Here is a 12,915-nt window from a genome sequence, read left to right as displayed (position 1 = left end):
GTAGCATCCCATGCTGCTGGGCCACCCTGCAGCACCCTGCGCCACAGCGGTGCCACCTTGCATCCCCCATCCCCCAGGATGCTGCTTTGCATCTCATGGCATCTCACAACGAAGGGTCACCCTACACCATCCTGTGGGGCAGTGGGGTGCCACGGTCAAATGAGCAGAGCAAGGGGTTCACCTTTGGGGCCCTTCATCAGGTTAACCTCCATGATGGTCTCTGGCGGGGGAAGCCGCACCACGGGGCCTGCTTCCTTCAGGGCCTCCACAGCCTTGCTGTGCACAACCTCGGAGACGTCCACGTCGTTCACCCGCAGCACGCAGTCATTCACCCTGTGGGCACAGGGTGGCCCTGAGCTCTCCTGGGGAACCACCAGACCACGCCACCCTCCTCTGTTCACCTCTGCCACCCTCTTCCAGCCACGCAAAGGAGAGCTGCTCAAGCTGGCCAGATCCTGCCCTGCTGGGGTGAGAGCAAGGTCCTCCCAAAGGGGGAGGCAGTGGGGGTGGTCCCCATGGTGCAACCCTGGTGGAGATAGGAGATGAAATGAAAGGCTGAATCCTGACATGGGCTGTAGTGGGAAGGGTGGCAGCAGGAGCCTGGTGCAGGGAAGGGAGAAGGGGTGGCTAGCTAGACACGGTGGGCACCCCTGCCCTCAGGGGATCTGGATGTGGTGAAGAGACCAGGGCCAGGGACCATGGCAGGAAAGGGGATTAGGCCTAGAGGACCCATGCAGAGATCCTGGGTGACACCCTGTTGGGGCTGCTCCCCCAGCCCTGTACTCACCCTAGACGGCCATCCATGGCTGCTGCTCCCCCGGGGATGATCTTGGTGATGAAGATACCTGGGTCATCTGGAACATGGGGATTGTCAATTCCTCCTGCTATGCTGAAGCCGAGGCCGGAGTTACCCTGCGGGAAATCAAATGCCGTGTCTTTCTCCCATGGGTAACTGCTTGCTGCTGGCCCTCCTGAAATCTCCTGAAATGGTTCCCCCGAGCCGTGTGGGAGACCTTACAGCATCTGTCAGGCCCCAGGGTGCCCGGCTCAGGGGGCAGAGGGATGTGTGGCCGGAGGGGAGACCAGCGTTCATCGGCTGAGCACTCGGCGCAGCAGCGTGGAGCACTGAACAGATGGAGTGGGAGAGTGGGAGCCGCCGAGGACCTCCCTCACCACCGCGTCTCCGCGGAGAGACTCTGAGGCAGGCGGGGAGCTGGGGAGAGGAGGTGGTCCTTGGCGGAGAAAACCTCCCCTTGCTGGCTGCTCCCCAGGAGGAGATACTGATGCTGCAGCCGCACGGACCAGTGGGGCTGGTGCCTGTCACCAGCGTCCCACCCCTGTCCCCTCCACTCTGGGATGCAGCCCTGACACAAAGCCGATCTGGGGATCAGCAATGCTGATGCCACAGTTTGCAGGATTGGGGTGGAAGTAGCTATCAGGATGAAGTGGGGTCTCCAGTTCTCCCTCCTCTTCCTCACAGACACGCTTGGAGCATTACGTGAGCTTCGTTCTGCTGAAGTATGCCTGGGGGTGAATGCATCTCCAGCCCAGTAGCTGTGGCCCTGTGCTGCCTCTCCCACTTGCAGGATTCCCATTAGTGACACACTCAGAGGCGCTGCTTCCAGATCCATGCTTGATGCGACTGGACAATTCCTGCTTTTTTTGCTCTGCCTTGAAAATCAGATGGCTCCTCGCCTTGTTTTCTCATGCAGAAGAGCTGACACTTAGTCACATACTATCGTGCCTGCCTGTCGTACACAAGTGAGCTCAGGCCAAGTACTCTCCTGGCTGCCCACAGTTCCAGTGCTCAGTGTTAGATGATGGGGAGCTCTGTCCTTCTTGGGGACACGTGGCCAGAAGGGCCACACTGGGGCTCAGGCTCCCCAGAATCATTTAGCACCAATATCCAGTTGGGGCTTGCACTTCTCCCCAACAGTTTGGGTCCACCATCAGCTCCTGAAGTGATGCCAAGCTCTGACTTTATGCCACTCATGACCCAGCACCAGGAACCACCAATATCTCTCACTACGCAATGCTCCCAGATGCTGTCCTGCCAGCTGGGATTTGGCTGGCATGTGACAAGGAGGCACACAATGGTGGAGAGTCTGAGACTGCTCTCCTTCCTCTAAGCAGGATTCTGGTTACCCTGTGCCCAGCTGCAGATGGTGTTTCCTCAATTATTGCCCCCCAAATGCACCTGCATTTACCCTTGTTTTTACAACAAGGACAAGGATTAATAACAGTGACAGACCAGCAACTCTGGGGTACACCAAGATCAATTCTGTAAGCCAAACCCCCCAGCAGGGGGACAGCCTGACCCACAGCCACCACGGCACTTTTCCTGCATTAAGACAAGATTTTTGGATCCCACTGAGGACCAGTTGAAGGGGAAGGACCTGGATATGGTCCATGCTGGCCCTGGCTGCTAAGCACTGAAATTCCTTCATAATTTCTTGCTGCTGGAGAGGGAATCGCAGTGTGGGGATTTGAAATGGGGGCATCAATGAGTGTTGCCTCTCTATGTGGTCCTGCCAGCTCTCCCCCCGTTCCTGCTACAGGCTGAGGACAGAGAATGCTCTGAAGAATCCTGGAAACAAGGCTCTTGACTCTGAATTGGGCCTGGAGCAAGAAGTACTTAGCCCAAAAAGGAAGGATCCCCTGGGCTGGTTTCGTCAGGCGCGCTGGGGAAGCGGTGGGTGAGGCGGCAGCCCTAGGTAACCTTCCGTCCACCCACCTCCGTGATGCAGAGCCAAGGGAAGGAGGGAGATGACTAAAGGCAGAGAGGAACAGAATAATGAGCGATGTGTCTTCCCCTGCAAAGCTGTCCACACGGCGAGGCTGAGCTGCCTGGCGCGGCAACGAGGAGGAGGAGGAGGCAAGGTGTGCCGTAGAGTGCCACGGGCAGCCTCCCACCCCAGCCATCCCCAATCAGCAGGGCTGTGCCTGTCTCTTGAAGCAAACCTTAGGCCAGCTTTTCCCACTCCCTCTCCACACCTGCCACTTCCTGGGCCCTTCCTACCCTATGTGGTGTTGGCTTGCCCCTGGATAAACCCCATCCATGGGGGGAGCTAATTTCAGTCATGGCTGTTGTGGTGCACACCTTCGGCTCTGTGTTACCAACAGACAAGGTTTGAGTAGAAACTTCTCCCACTGTGGTTTGTTTTACCAAAACAATTGTTCTTCCAGCTTAGCAAGAGGCTGTGTATGCCAGAGAGATAGGGAATCTGGTGGCAGGGAGGCATCAGTCCCCCTTGCCCGGCTGTGGGGTGCACCTACCTGTGTGCCTGCACAAGCACAGCTCCCTGCACCTCCATTTTCTGGCAAAGACCTCCTCTGACAAAGAGCCTCCCCCCATGCTCTGCACTGACGGGTTTGTGGGGGTGAGGGTGTGAAAGAGGGAGGCAAGGGAGAATCCCTCCTCCTTCCCTTCTGGAGGGGTCTGCAGGGGCAGAGGGGAGCAGCACGCCCACCTCTCCCCGTGCCGTGGGGGCTGTGCAGGCAAAGCAACAAGCGCAACACCCGCAAAAGCCTCAAGAGAGAGCAGAGCCCAACCTCTCCCCATCAGCTGGCTCAGGGATGCGTGGGGTGCTGGCTGTGCCAGTGGGTGGGCGAGTGGGAAGAGGCAGTAAAGGCTGCTGGCGGGTGTGTAAAGAGTACTTACCCTTTCCAAGACGATCTCCTCATATTTAAACATCCCATCGCTGCCATTCATCTGGAGAGAGGGAGACAGCATGTTACGACTCTGTGCTGGTCCTGGGGGACTTTGTTTTTACCTTCTGATGGCTGAATATGAAGAATCCAACCTAAAAGCTGCACCATCACTGCTGAAAAAACCTTAAATGCAACCGCTTGAGCCTGCCCTGGAATTAAACCATGTGCTGCTTTTCTTCCTGGGCATGAGCCAAAGCCCACTGACTTTAATGCACTTCAGCGCAAAGCCTTTATTCTCCCAGCTCATTTCTCCAGCCATGAAAAGGAACACAACCAAAGGCACAAAAAGAAATAACACCTTTGTTACACAGCATATAATTAACCTCAGGAATTCACTGCTGCAGGAAGGAAAGAAAGGAGGTAGGTCCATTTAAAGGAAAAAAAAGTCTGTACATAATAACATAATAAACACCTTTAGCAGCTTATGTTTTTTACATCTTTTAGTAGCATGACTGTATTAATGGGGAATTCAGAATAATTTATTCTAGCAAATTAGTTGGGTGCAAAGGAAAGAAGGTGTGAGAGTGGGGCACAGCAAGAGGTGAAAACATTGTGATGCCCTTATATAAAAAAATGGTGTAGCCTGTCTCAGTACACCATTCTGATCCCCACGCTTAAAGGTCTCCCATACCCAGTGTCAAAGCAGAGTTCTTGGAAACATAATGGATAGAAACAAAAGGGATGTAACTGTAGGCTCTAAAATGGTAAATGTACAGTCCAAAAAAATCCGTTTTCCTCATACCCAACAGTGCACAGGAAAACAAGGTAGCAGTTTCACTCCAGGTCATATGGATCAGGCCACAAACAACTTCTGAGGTCTAAAATAGAGCAAGATTTGCATAGCAATTGGCTATTGTAACATCCAGAGCTGTTACACTCAACAGCAACAGTTTTCATAGAGTATCCTGAATAGGAAGGGACCCACAAGGATCATTGAGTCCAACTCCTGGCCCTACTCAGGACAGCTCCAAGAACCACACCATGTGCCTGAGAGTATTCTCCAGATGCTCCTTTAGCTCTGTCATGCTTGGTGGCATGACCACTGCCCTGGGGAGCTGTTCCAGTGCTCAACCACCCTCTGGATGAAGAACCTTTTCCTATTACGTAACCTAAACCTCCCCTGACACAGCTCCAGCCATTGCCTCAGGTCCTGCCACTGGTCACAGAGAGAAGAGATTGGCGCTGCCCCTCCACTTCCCATGAGGAAGTTGTACAGAGCAATGAGGTCTCCCCTCAGTCTTCTCTTCTCCAGGCTGAACAAGCTAAGTGACCTCACCCTTTCCTTGTATGGCTTCCCTTCTAGGTCCTTCATCATCTTCATTGCCTTCCTTTGGGTGAGCTCTAATAGCTTTATATCCTTATGCTGTGGCACACAAAACTGCCCCCAACACCAAGGGTGAGGCTGCACCAGCACAGAGCAGAGTGGGACAGTCACCTTCCTCAACCAGCAGTGCTGTGCCTGATGCACCCCAGGACACACTTGGTCTTTTTGGCTGCCAGGGCATACTGTTGATTCACAGGTTTTTTTGGAGGGGACTGAACTCAACCTCATAATTTGAGTCATTCTGGGAAACAAGGAATGGGGGACAGGCAGTTCTGCATGACAAGGCAGAGGCGGAGCGACCCTGGGCTCACCAGGCAAAAACCTCTCCCATCACACAGTCCTGCCTCTGCGGGTGGCCTCTGGACAATGTGTAGGGTTCCTCATCCAGATTTTACATCCACCATTAACTGATGACTTATAGAAGCACTTTCTGTACGTGCTCTGTATCCTAAACCAGAGCTGCCATGGCTTTGTTTGGGCGTGGTTTGTATCTGGCACTAGCAGGCTGGTTGTCCTGCTTTCCTAGCTCCTTGCTATCCACCCTTGTGAAGGTACGTCCTTCAAACCCCTACAATGCTGGGTCACGAGATAGAGGGGACAGCGACTGCCATTTGTGCTAATGCCATCATCTCATACCACAGAAGGAAATACACTGAGGCAGCAGCAAGGCCCTATTAACAGGTAGCAAGAGAAAATGGGAGATTTTCTAGGGGGCAATAATCAGAGGCCCAGGTGCAGGAGCAGTTCCGCATGTCAGGATCTGGGATGCAGCTGTGCCGTCTGCGACTCCCCCCCCCCCCCCATTCCCTGCCCTGGGAGGCCAAAGCAATCCCACACCCCATTGTGGGTACTGCGCTTCAAGGATGAAGTTGGTGAGAGTCCAGAACAGAGAGATGGGATGGAGGCTCCAGGGAACACAGGCTGAGAGAGTTATCTCTCCCTGGGTGTGCTCTGTGCCTGGTGTCTCTCAGCCACGTGAAGATTTCAGGGCACAGTTCAGGGCTGGGACATCCAGACGCTTCAATAGTAGGACACTCCAATCCTCCCAGCACATTGAGAAAGGCTCTTAAAGAAAGGTCCCTCTGCAGAAAAGCACCAGAAGTGGTGGGATTAACCCACAGCAGGATCCCTGACAGCCTCAGAGGCACAGAGACACATGGCCGGTGCCACCTTCTGCCACAGTGTCATCCTGGGCTGTGCTCCTGTGTGAAGGGGAGCATCACTTCCTTTGCCACACATTCCTCCTCTGGCATGGGTTTCCTTTCCCTCCTCTCATCCTCCTGTACTGATTAATCCCCAGTACAGCCAGCTCACTGGCCCATGCCGCCCTCACAGCCTCCCTCACTGCAGCCTCCGGGTTCATCTCGTCTCTGCAGTTGGTATCCCAGTGCGTGGGGTGCGGCGTCGCCTTTCCCCAGCTTTCCAGCAACTCGGATTCCTGGCACCTTTCGCTACTACACATTGTCCTTGCTGCCTTGGCATTCACCACAGTTGCCACCCAGCCAGCCATATGCACACCCACGGCCACAGAGGAACAGCATACACATCCCTACAGGATGGGGATCTGCAGAAAACTCTGACAATCTGTGAGTCGTGGTGAGAGCCAGCAGTGCCAGAGCCCTGCCGAGCGATCCACCACTGCCAACAAACACCCAGGGTGTAGACACCTCAGCATGCAACCCTGTCAGGCACCCTGCTGCCAGGCAGGTGAGACTGGGATATCCTCACTCCCCAAATCTCAGGGCTTCTAGTGCTGAGCAGTGTTTTGCATTGCTCCCTGAAAACCAGCAGTGTTGGCACTCACCCGATCTGGCGCATGCTGGGAACAGACTCCTCTGGCCAGGCACGCTGGGGTCAGCCAGGCCTGACCATGAAGCTCTGATTATGTTTCTGAAATCCATGCAATGGATGCCAGTTAATTGTATAAGGAAGCCAAATGAAGAACTTAATATATACCGTGTAACCAAGGGAACAACAAGCCAACAAAGCAAGCGTTCCAGCGTCGGAAAATCGAATACCAGTCACATACTGATGGCAAAAACATCCCCATGACACCCACCAGAGCTGCCATGACCTAGCTCTGCCACAGGTTGTTTCCTCTGTCCTTTGCTGGTGGCCTGTGCTCCTCCCCAGCTCCTGTTCAGGGCCATCTCAGTGTGATGGGTTTGGTGGGAAGATGCCTGGCTCCATCACTCCCAGGCAGGGATTACACACCCCGCCCTGATCCCCTCACCTCGTGTAACACCTGCAGAGCTGACAGGGGTGTCAGTGGCTAATTAGCTGTTTCCAGCATATCCTGATCCTAAGCATCATCTGATTTCTCATGGGAAAGAATAAGGGTATTTTTTTCCAAGCTCTTCCCATGCAACAAGCATACCTCAGGACTCAGGAATCATAGAATCATAGAATGTTAAGGAGCTGAAATGGACCTTAGAGATCAACTAGTTCTAATACCCCTTGCCATAGACAGGGACAACTCCCACCAGACCAGGCTGCTCAAGGCTTTAACCAGCCTGTCTTTGAACACTGCCAGGGTTAGGGCATCTAAAACCTCCTTGGACAACCTGTGCCAGTGTCTTACCACTCTCTCATTAAAAGACTTCTTCCTAATATCTAATCTATATCTCCTCTCTCTCAATTTATACCCATTATAAAGCATGTTGTAAGAGGAAGAGGTGTTGTTGCTGGAAGAAGCCCCTTTGCTGGCCTTTACTTCCCTGTCATGTTTTGAGCAGCAGGGAAATAGTTACTGATGACGACATTCAGAGTATCAACAGAAGGCTGCAGAGTTAACACTCATTTGATAAACACACCTTCCAGTGCTACTGCAAGCTGTCTGCAGGCTCTGCTGGCCAACACTGCAACAGTGCACAAGGAACATGGCCTTTGCAATTTGCTGAAAAGTCAGGATTTGAGGTGATTTGGGTTTTTTTGTGCTTTTTGGGGGGTTAATTTGTTAATAAAAAATAATTTTTATATAAAAGGAGACCAAATTTAGAAGACTAAGATGGGGTTCCTCAAATGCAACCCAAATAACCCACTGGGCTGCAAGAGGAAATAACCTGCAGGAAGGACAACACTGCCCACAGTCACTTTTGGAGCAGGACCTAGCCCATATCCAGTGGTTGGGATGTGATGTGGATGGGCACTGGGACCTGCTGGTGAAGCAGCCATGTATTGACATCATGAAGAGAATCCAAAAGCCGGAGAGCCAGATCTTGGTGGTGCCTGCCAGCTCTGGGGGTGGAGGGTGCCTGGCAATGCCCCATGCCTGCCCCAGCAAGAGGAAAGGCGAGCAGCCCCGTGCCGGGGCAGCAGGCGCAATGGGTACCTTCCCGCTGGCATGGGCACCGGCAGTGCTGGCGAGGGAGAGCTCTCCCTGTCTGCACATGGCAAGGGGCCCAGGGAAAATAGGTCATGAGCTCCCTCCCTGCACTTCCCCATGTCCACACATCCTGCCGCAGCACCGAGACCTACTGACTTGCTTCCAGCTAACCCCTGGCCTCAACCCCCTGGTATGCATTGCCCACGGTGTTGGTCTTGTACACAGAGTAAATAAATGCCCTGTTTCTGGTAAGCCTTTAGACAGAAGGTCGTGGGGACCAACCTGCTGAGCTCAGGCAGAGGGAAGGGGTTTGCAGCCTGAAAGCCCCAGAAATGGCTGGGAGAGATCCACAGCCACGCTGCCTGCAGGAACAGGCAGCAGGATGTGCCACCACCAGTGCTTGGGACCAAAGAATGAGGGTGGCAGTTTAGTTTTGAATTTTTTCTGAGTTTTTTTTCAGGCTTACAAGCAAATTTTACCCTGCTCAAAGGCACTGGACTGTGGTGGCCATCTCTTTTGCCCCCTACCCTGCAGTGCCCATAGCTGGGGACCCTGACAGCAGAGTCGGCACCACATAAGGAGGCTGCCTCTGCGCTCATTGGTCGCAGAGCCTTGGACTCCTGTGGCACTTGCTGGCTGGGCTCAGGCCTGGAAAGCACTTGGCTTCCTCACACCTGGCTTTTAGAGACGGAAGAGGGGATGGCACCGCACTGCTTGGCAATGAGGCACCAAAGGGGGCTCGAAGGACCCATGTTCTGAAACCTTCAACTCCTCAAAGGCTTTGGTGTGACCTTCCCTGCTCACTTTGGGACTTCATGGCAGCAAGAAGTTGTTCCAGCTTCAGAGAGGAAGCTCTGAAATGCAGAGACCCCCAGGTAAACTCTGCTTCCAATACCCTGTCTCCCTGCCATGGACCTGCTAGGCAAAACACACCAAAGGCTGAAACTGTGAGCAACAACCTGGAGCTGGTACATGTGATTCCCCCCAGCACATATCCCTGTTCTTCAAGGGATGCTTTTAATACTGCAGGCATTTTATAATAGTTTATTTGGGTTTTTACACCCTGGGGGTGCTGGGCTCTGTACAAGCCACAGGCAGCAGAGCTGAGCCCCAGTCACCCCAGTGCTGCAGCCCATACCTTACAGTGCTGCTGGTGCTACATCCTCTTGGGGATGGAGGTGGGTGGACAGAGACATTGAAATGCAGAACAGACTTCTTGATAAACAGTCAGGGCCAAATTCAGCCCAGCAGCTAGTCCAACGCAATCAATGGAGCTCGAACAGGAAGGAACTAGACTACATCCATCTGTTTATCATTAAAAACATTGAATAGTTAAGTAATTAAGGACTGGAAGATATGACTTTAACCCTTCCAAATACATACTGTACCAACAGGCTTCAGCTTTTGGGTTTATAAAAAATACATTCTTCCAGATTTGGCATTTTGGTGTTTGCAGCAAGTCCCTGGTGTGGCTCCTTTGCTGACCTAGGAAACTGCTGAGGTTTTTCGGGTGTGTTTTCTCTGGAGCCTGAGGAGTCTAACACCCCAGAGAAGGAAAAGATGGAGCAGGGCTCATTTCTGTCCTGATATGACATGAAGTAGAAAACAAGAGAGTTTCCAGGTTGAAGGCTGAGAGGAATCAAAGTGAGCTGACTCCCTGCTGTGGGCATGAGCTCCTCCAGGCACACCACTGGTGGCACACACCAGGGTACAGAGCTGGTGGTCCCCACTCTGCCCAGCAGATGACAGCCACATGTGCTGCTGAGGTTGGATGGATGGGACCAGTGACTGCCACCCCCAGCTTGATGCTGGTGCCTGTCAGGGGTGCAAGGCACCTCCCAAAACCTGGCCAAACCCACCCCAGGGGCTGTAAGAAGAGAGCTTCCATCCAGCACAGCAAGAAGGAGCTACATCCAAAGTGCAGGGAGAATGGGTGGACAGGGATATGGAGGTGGAGGGAGAGATATGAAGTTAATGAGCTGGAGTAGAGGGAGGCAGCCAGGAGGGCAGGAAAGTGGAGTGCAGTGGAAGGAGTGGCTGCTGGCCCTATGGGTGGGTTCCCTGCTGCTGGCTCCTGCAGGGCTCAGGAACCTGCCTGGGGCAACAAAGCCTGTCCTTAGCCCTTAGGTTCACCTCTCACTGCCCTTGGGCACACAGGCAGGAAGGAGGGACTGGCACAGTTGGAGCCTGGTGAAGGATGTGGTGCTGGTGTGTGGAACAGCAAGCAGGCAATGTTCCTCCAAAGGTACAACGTTTTGTACTCAGGAAGGGTACAAAACAGATGTGGAAGCAGACTTTCCATCCAGAAATACCTCCCTGCCCTGCTCACAGCACATCTCTCACTTGCTGCAGTCCAACCTTGTGGTGTGTCCCAACTCTCCAGGAGACATTACCCTTTTATCACTTCCCTGTAGAATGGCACCAGGCAGGTGAGTGCAGACAGGAGGCTGCAACACAGCACTGTGCTGCATCCAGGGAGACCAGCACGCTGAGGGAACCTGTGACCCCCAAACACCCTGCCATGCCATGCATTTGGGGAAAGTAACGTTAGGGGACAGCAGCTCTTTCTGCCACATTTATAGAATGCTGCTAGACCCAGAACCATGATGCTGAGAGAAGCACCATTGCCTTCCTCCCTAATGCCAGGTGGCTTCAATTCAGGCATAATTAAAGCATATAGCCAGGGCTGCAGGGGTCTCAGCTGGACTTCTCTTCCTTTCTGTAGCCCTGCCCAATCACTGCAGCCCAGCTCTGATGTGTCCTGACCCCACCACAGGCTGCGGGCTGAGATCTGCCGTTCTTTACGAGGAAGTTTCAATCCCCACAAGTCACCTGCAGCCCTCGACCATAACTCAAAAGACAAACCCACCCCAGCTCTGAGTCCTGGTGCTGCTTCACTAATGTGAAAGGCAGCTGAAGTTTCATGCATCAGAAGTAAACCAGATGCAAAGCACCCAGCCCTGGCAACCTGTGAACTGGGCTCCCTTTGGGCACAATAAGGGGAACACCCCATGAGCATGGAGCCAGTGCTGCAGAAACCCATGCTGGCCACCCTCCTCCCTCCATCCTCCCATCAGGAATGATTCACAAATGTTCTGGGGAGGAATGCAGCAGTGTGTAAACCCTCTCTGCAACAAACTGAGGATTATCTTTATACTATGCTAAGAGTGCCAAATGCACTGTGGCTGCAAACACTCACAGTCACCAAGCACTGCTCAGCTGCTGGCAGCCTCCACTGGGAGAGGAGCAGCATCTGTTGGGTCCTGGTGTACTGAGGATCAGTAAGCTCCTAGAGAGCATTGCCCCCCCTTCTGAGGGGCAAACCTGCCTAAGGAGGCTGGGCAGTGCAGGAAGGCATGGAGGTGGAGGAAATGGCTATATGATTAACCCTGAATGCAGCCACCCCAGATTCTCTGCTCCTCTGACAAGGCCTCGTACCTCCCTGTGCTGGAGTCCCCAGCATTGCTTGCTGCTACCCTTGGTTCTGCACAGTGTCACCCAGCCCCAGTGAGGTTTGGGGGTGGGATGTGCTGTGGGGACGTGGCATGGGTATCAGGCTCCTCTGCCGCCTCACCAGAGCCTCCTTGGCCTGTAAAAGTCTTTCCTGCATTGCTGAGCAGGAAAAATGCATCACTTGATCAAAGGAAGCAAAACGAAACCAGGAGACTTACAGAGAGCCCTTGTTCCAGCGAGTCTGTATTCACGATAATGGGAGCAGGGTTAGCCTGTGAGGAGACAAAAGTGGGATGTCACCAAGCTGAGCGATGAACCCAGCCCTTCATGGTGCACTGCCTCTCCCCTGGCCATGTCACCACAGACCCTCCAGGCCAGGCAGCAGAGAGCAATTCAGGAAAAAGCTTTGCTTGTCCCTCCTCCAGGTGCCCAACAGCCCTGAGACTGGAGCAGGGCCACAGCATGGCTCTGGGCATCCATCTGTTCTCCTCAGGCCTGGTGCGTCCAGAACAGCCCATGAGAAGACTGGAAACTCACCCAGGCTTGTGCCAGAATCCCACCAGCACCAACATTTACTTGAAATTCACACTACGGAGGGATTAGGAAGCAGGAGGAGTAGAGAAAGAAGTCCTTCTGAGGGAGGAATATATTGCCAGCAGACCAGGACTTCAAGCACCTTCCAACAGCTGCTGCCCCTCCTAAGCACAGGGACATCATGCCCAGGAAGAGGTGACAGCATTTGGTCCCTCAGTCTTGTTACTTCTGGAGAAAACTCTCTGCTTGGCAGCTTTGGCTCATCCCCCATAGCACCATATGCATTCCCATCTCTTGCAGGGCTCCCCATGAATGTCTCTCCAGGTCCCTCCTCCTAGGCTGCCCTTTACCCCTCGGCTCCTTCCACATGGTAGAAAAGACACGTGCAGAGAGAGCAGGAGAGGGAAGGGAAGGTCTCCCGGGAGAGGGGGACGGGGGAAGCTGTAGTGCCGGCGGCTGGAGGGATGGGGGTGGCCGGAGCAGGGACAGGACGGGATGGGAGGGCTGGAGGGACGGGGCGGGATGGACGGAGACCAGGGATGGGGCGGCCGGAGGGACGGGATGGGAC

General features: G+C 53.8%; 1 protein-coding gene across 1 annotated transcript in view; it reads right to left on the bottom strand.

Moving 5' to 3' along the window:
- LOC103798295 (disks large homolog 3) overlaps window positions 1-12,085 on the bottom strand; it is a gene marked incomplete at both ends in the record, with an annotated part of 18,295 nt that extends 6,210 nt beyond the window's left edge. Inside the window, 4 exons of the mRNA XM_009070548.1 lie at window positions 182-333; window positions 788-912; window positions 3,662-3,712; window positions 12,032-12,085. Coding sequence (XP_009068796.1) covers window positions 182-333; window positions 788-912; window positions 3,662-3,712; window positions 12,032-12,085 — 382 coding nt within the window. The remainder of the gene's footprint in view (window positions 1-181; window positions 334-787; window positions 913-3,661; window positions 3,713-12,031) is intronic.
- Between the last annotated feature and the right edge of the window lie 830 nt (window positions 12,086-12,915).

Source organism: Acanthisitta chloris, unplaced genomic scaffold (genome assembly GCF_000695815.1).
Source record: "Acanthisitta chloris isolate BGI_N310 unplaced genomic scaffold, ASM69581v1 scaffold15472, whole genome shotgun sequence".
Lineage (NCBI taxonomy): Eukaryota > Metazoa > Chordata > Aves > Passeriformes > Acanthisittidae > Acanthisitta > Acanthisitta chloris.
The sequence above is the reverse complement of the archived record's forward strand: the minus strand, read 5'-3'. Positions and strand labels throughout refer to the sequence as shown.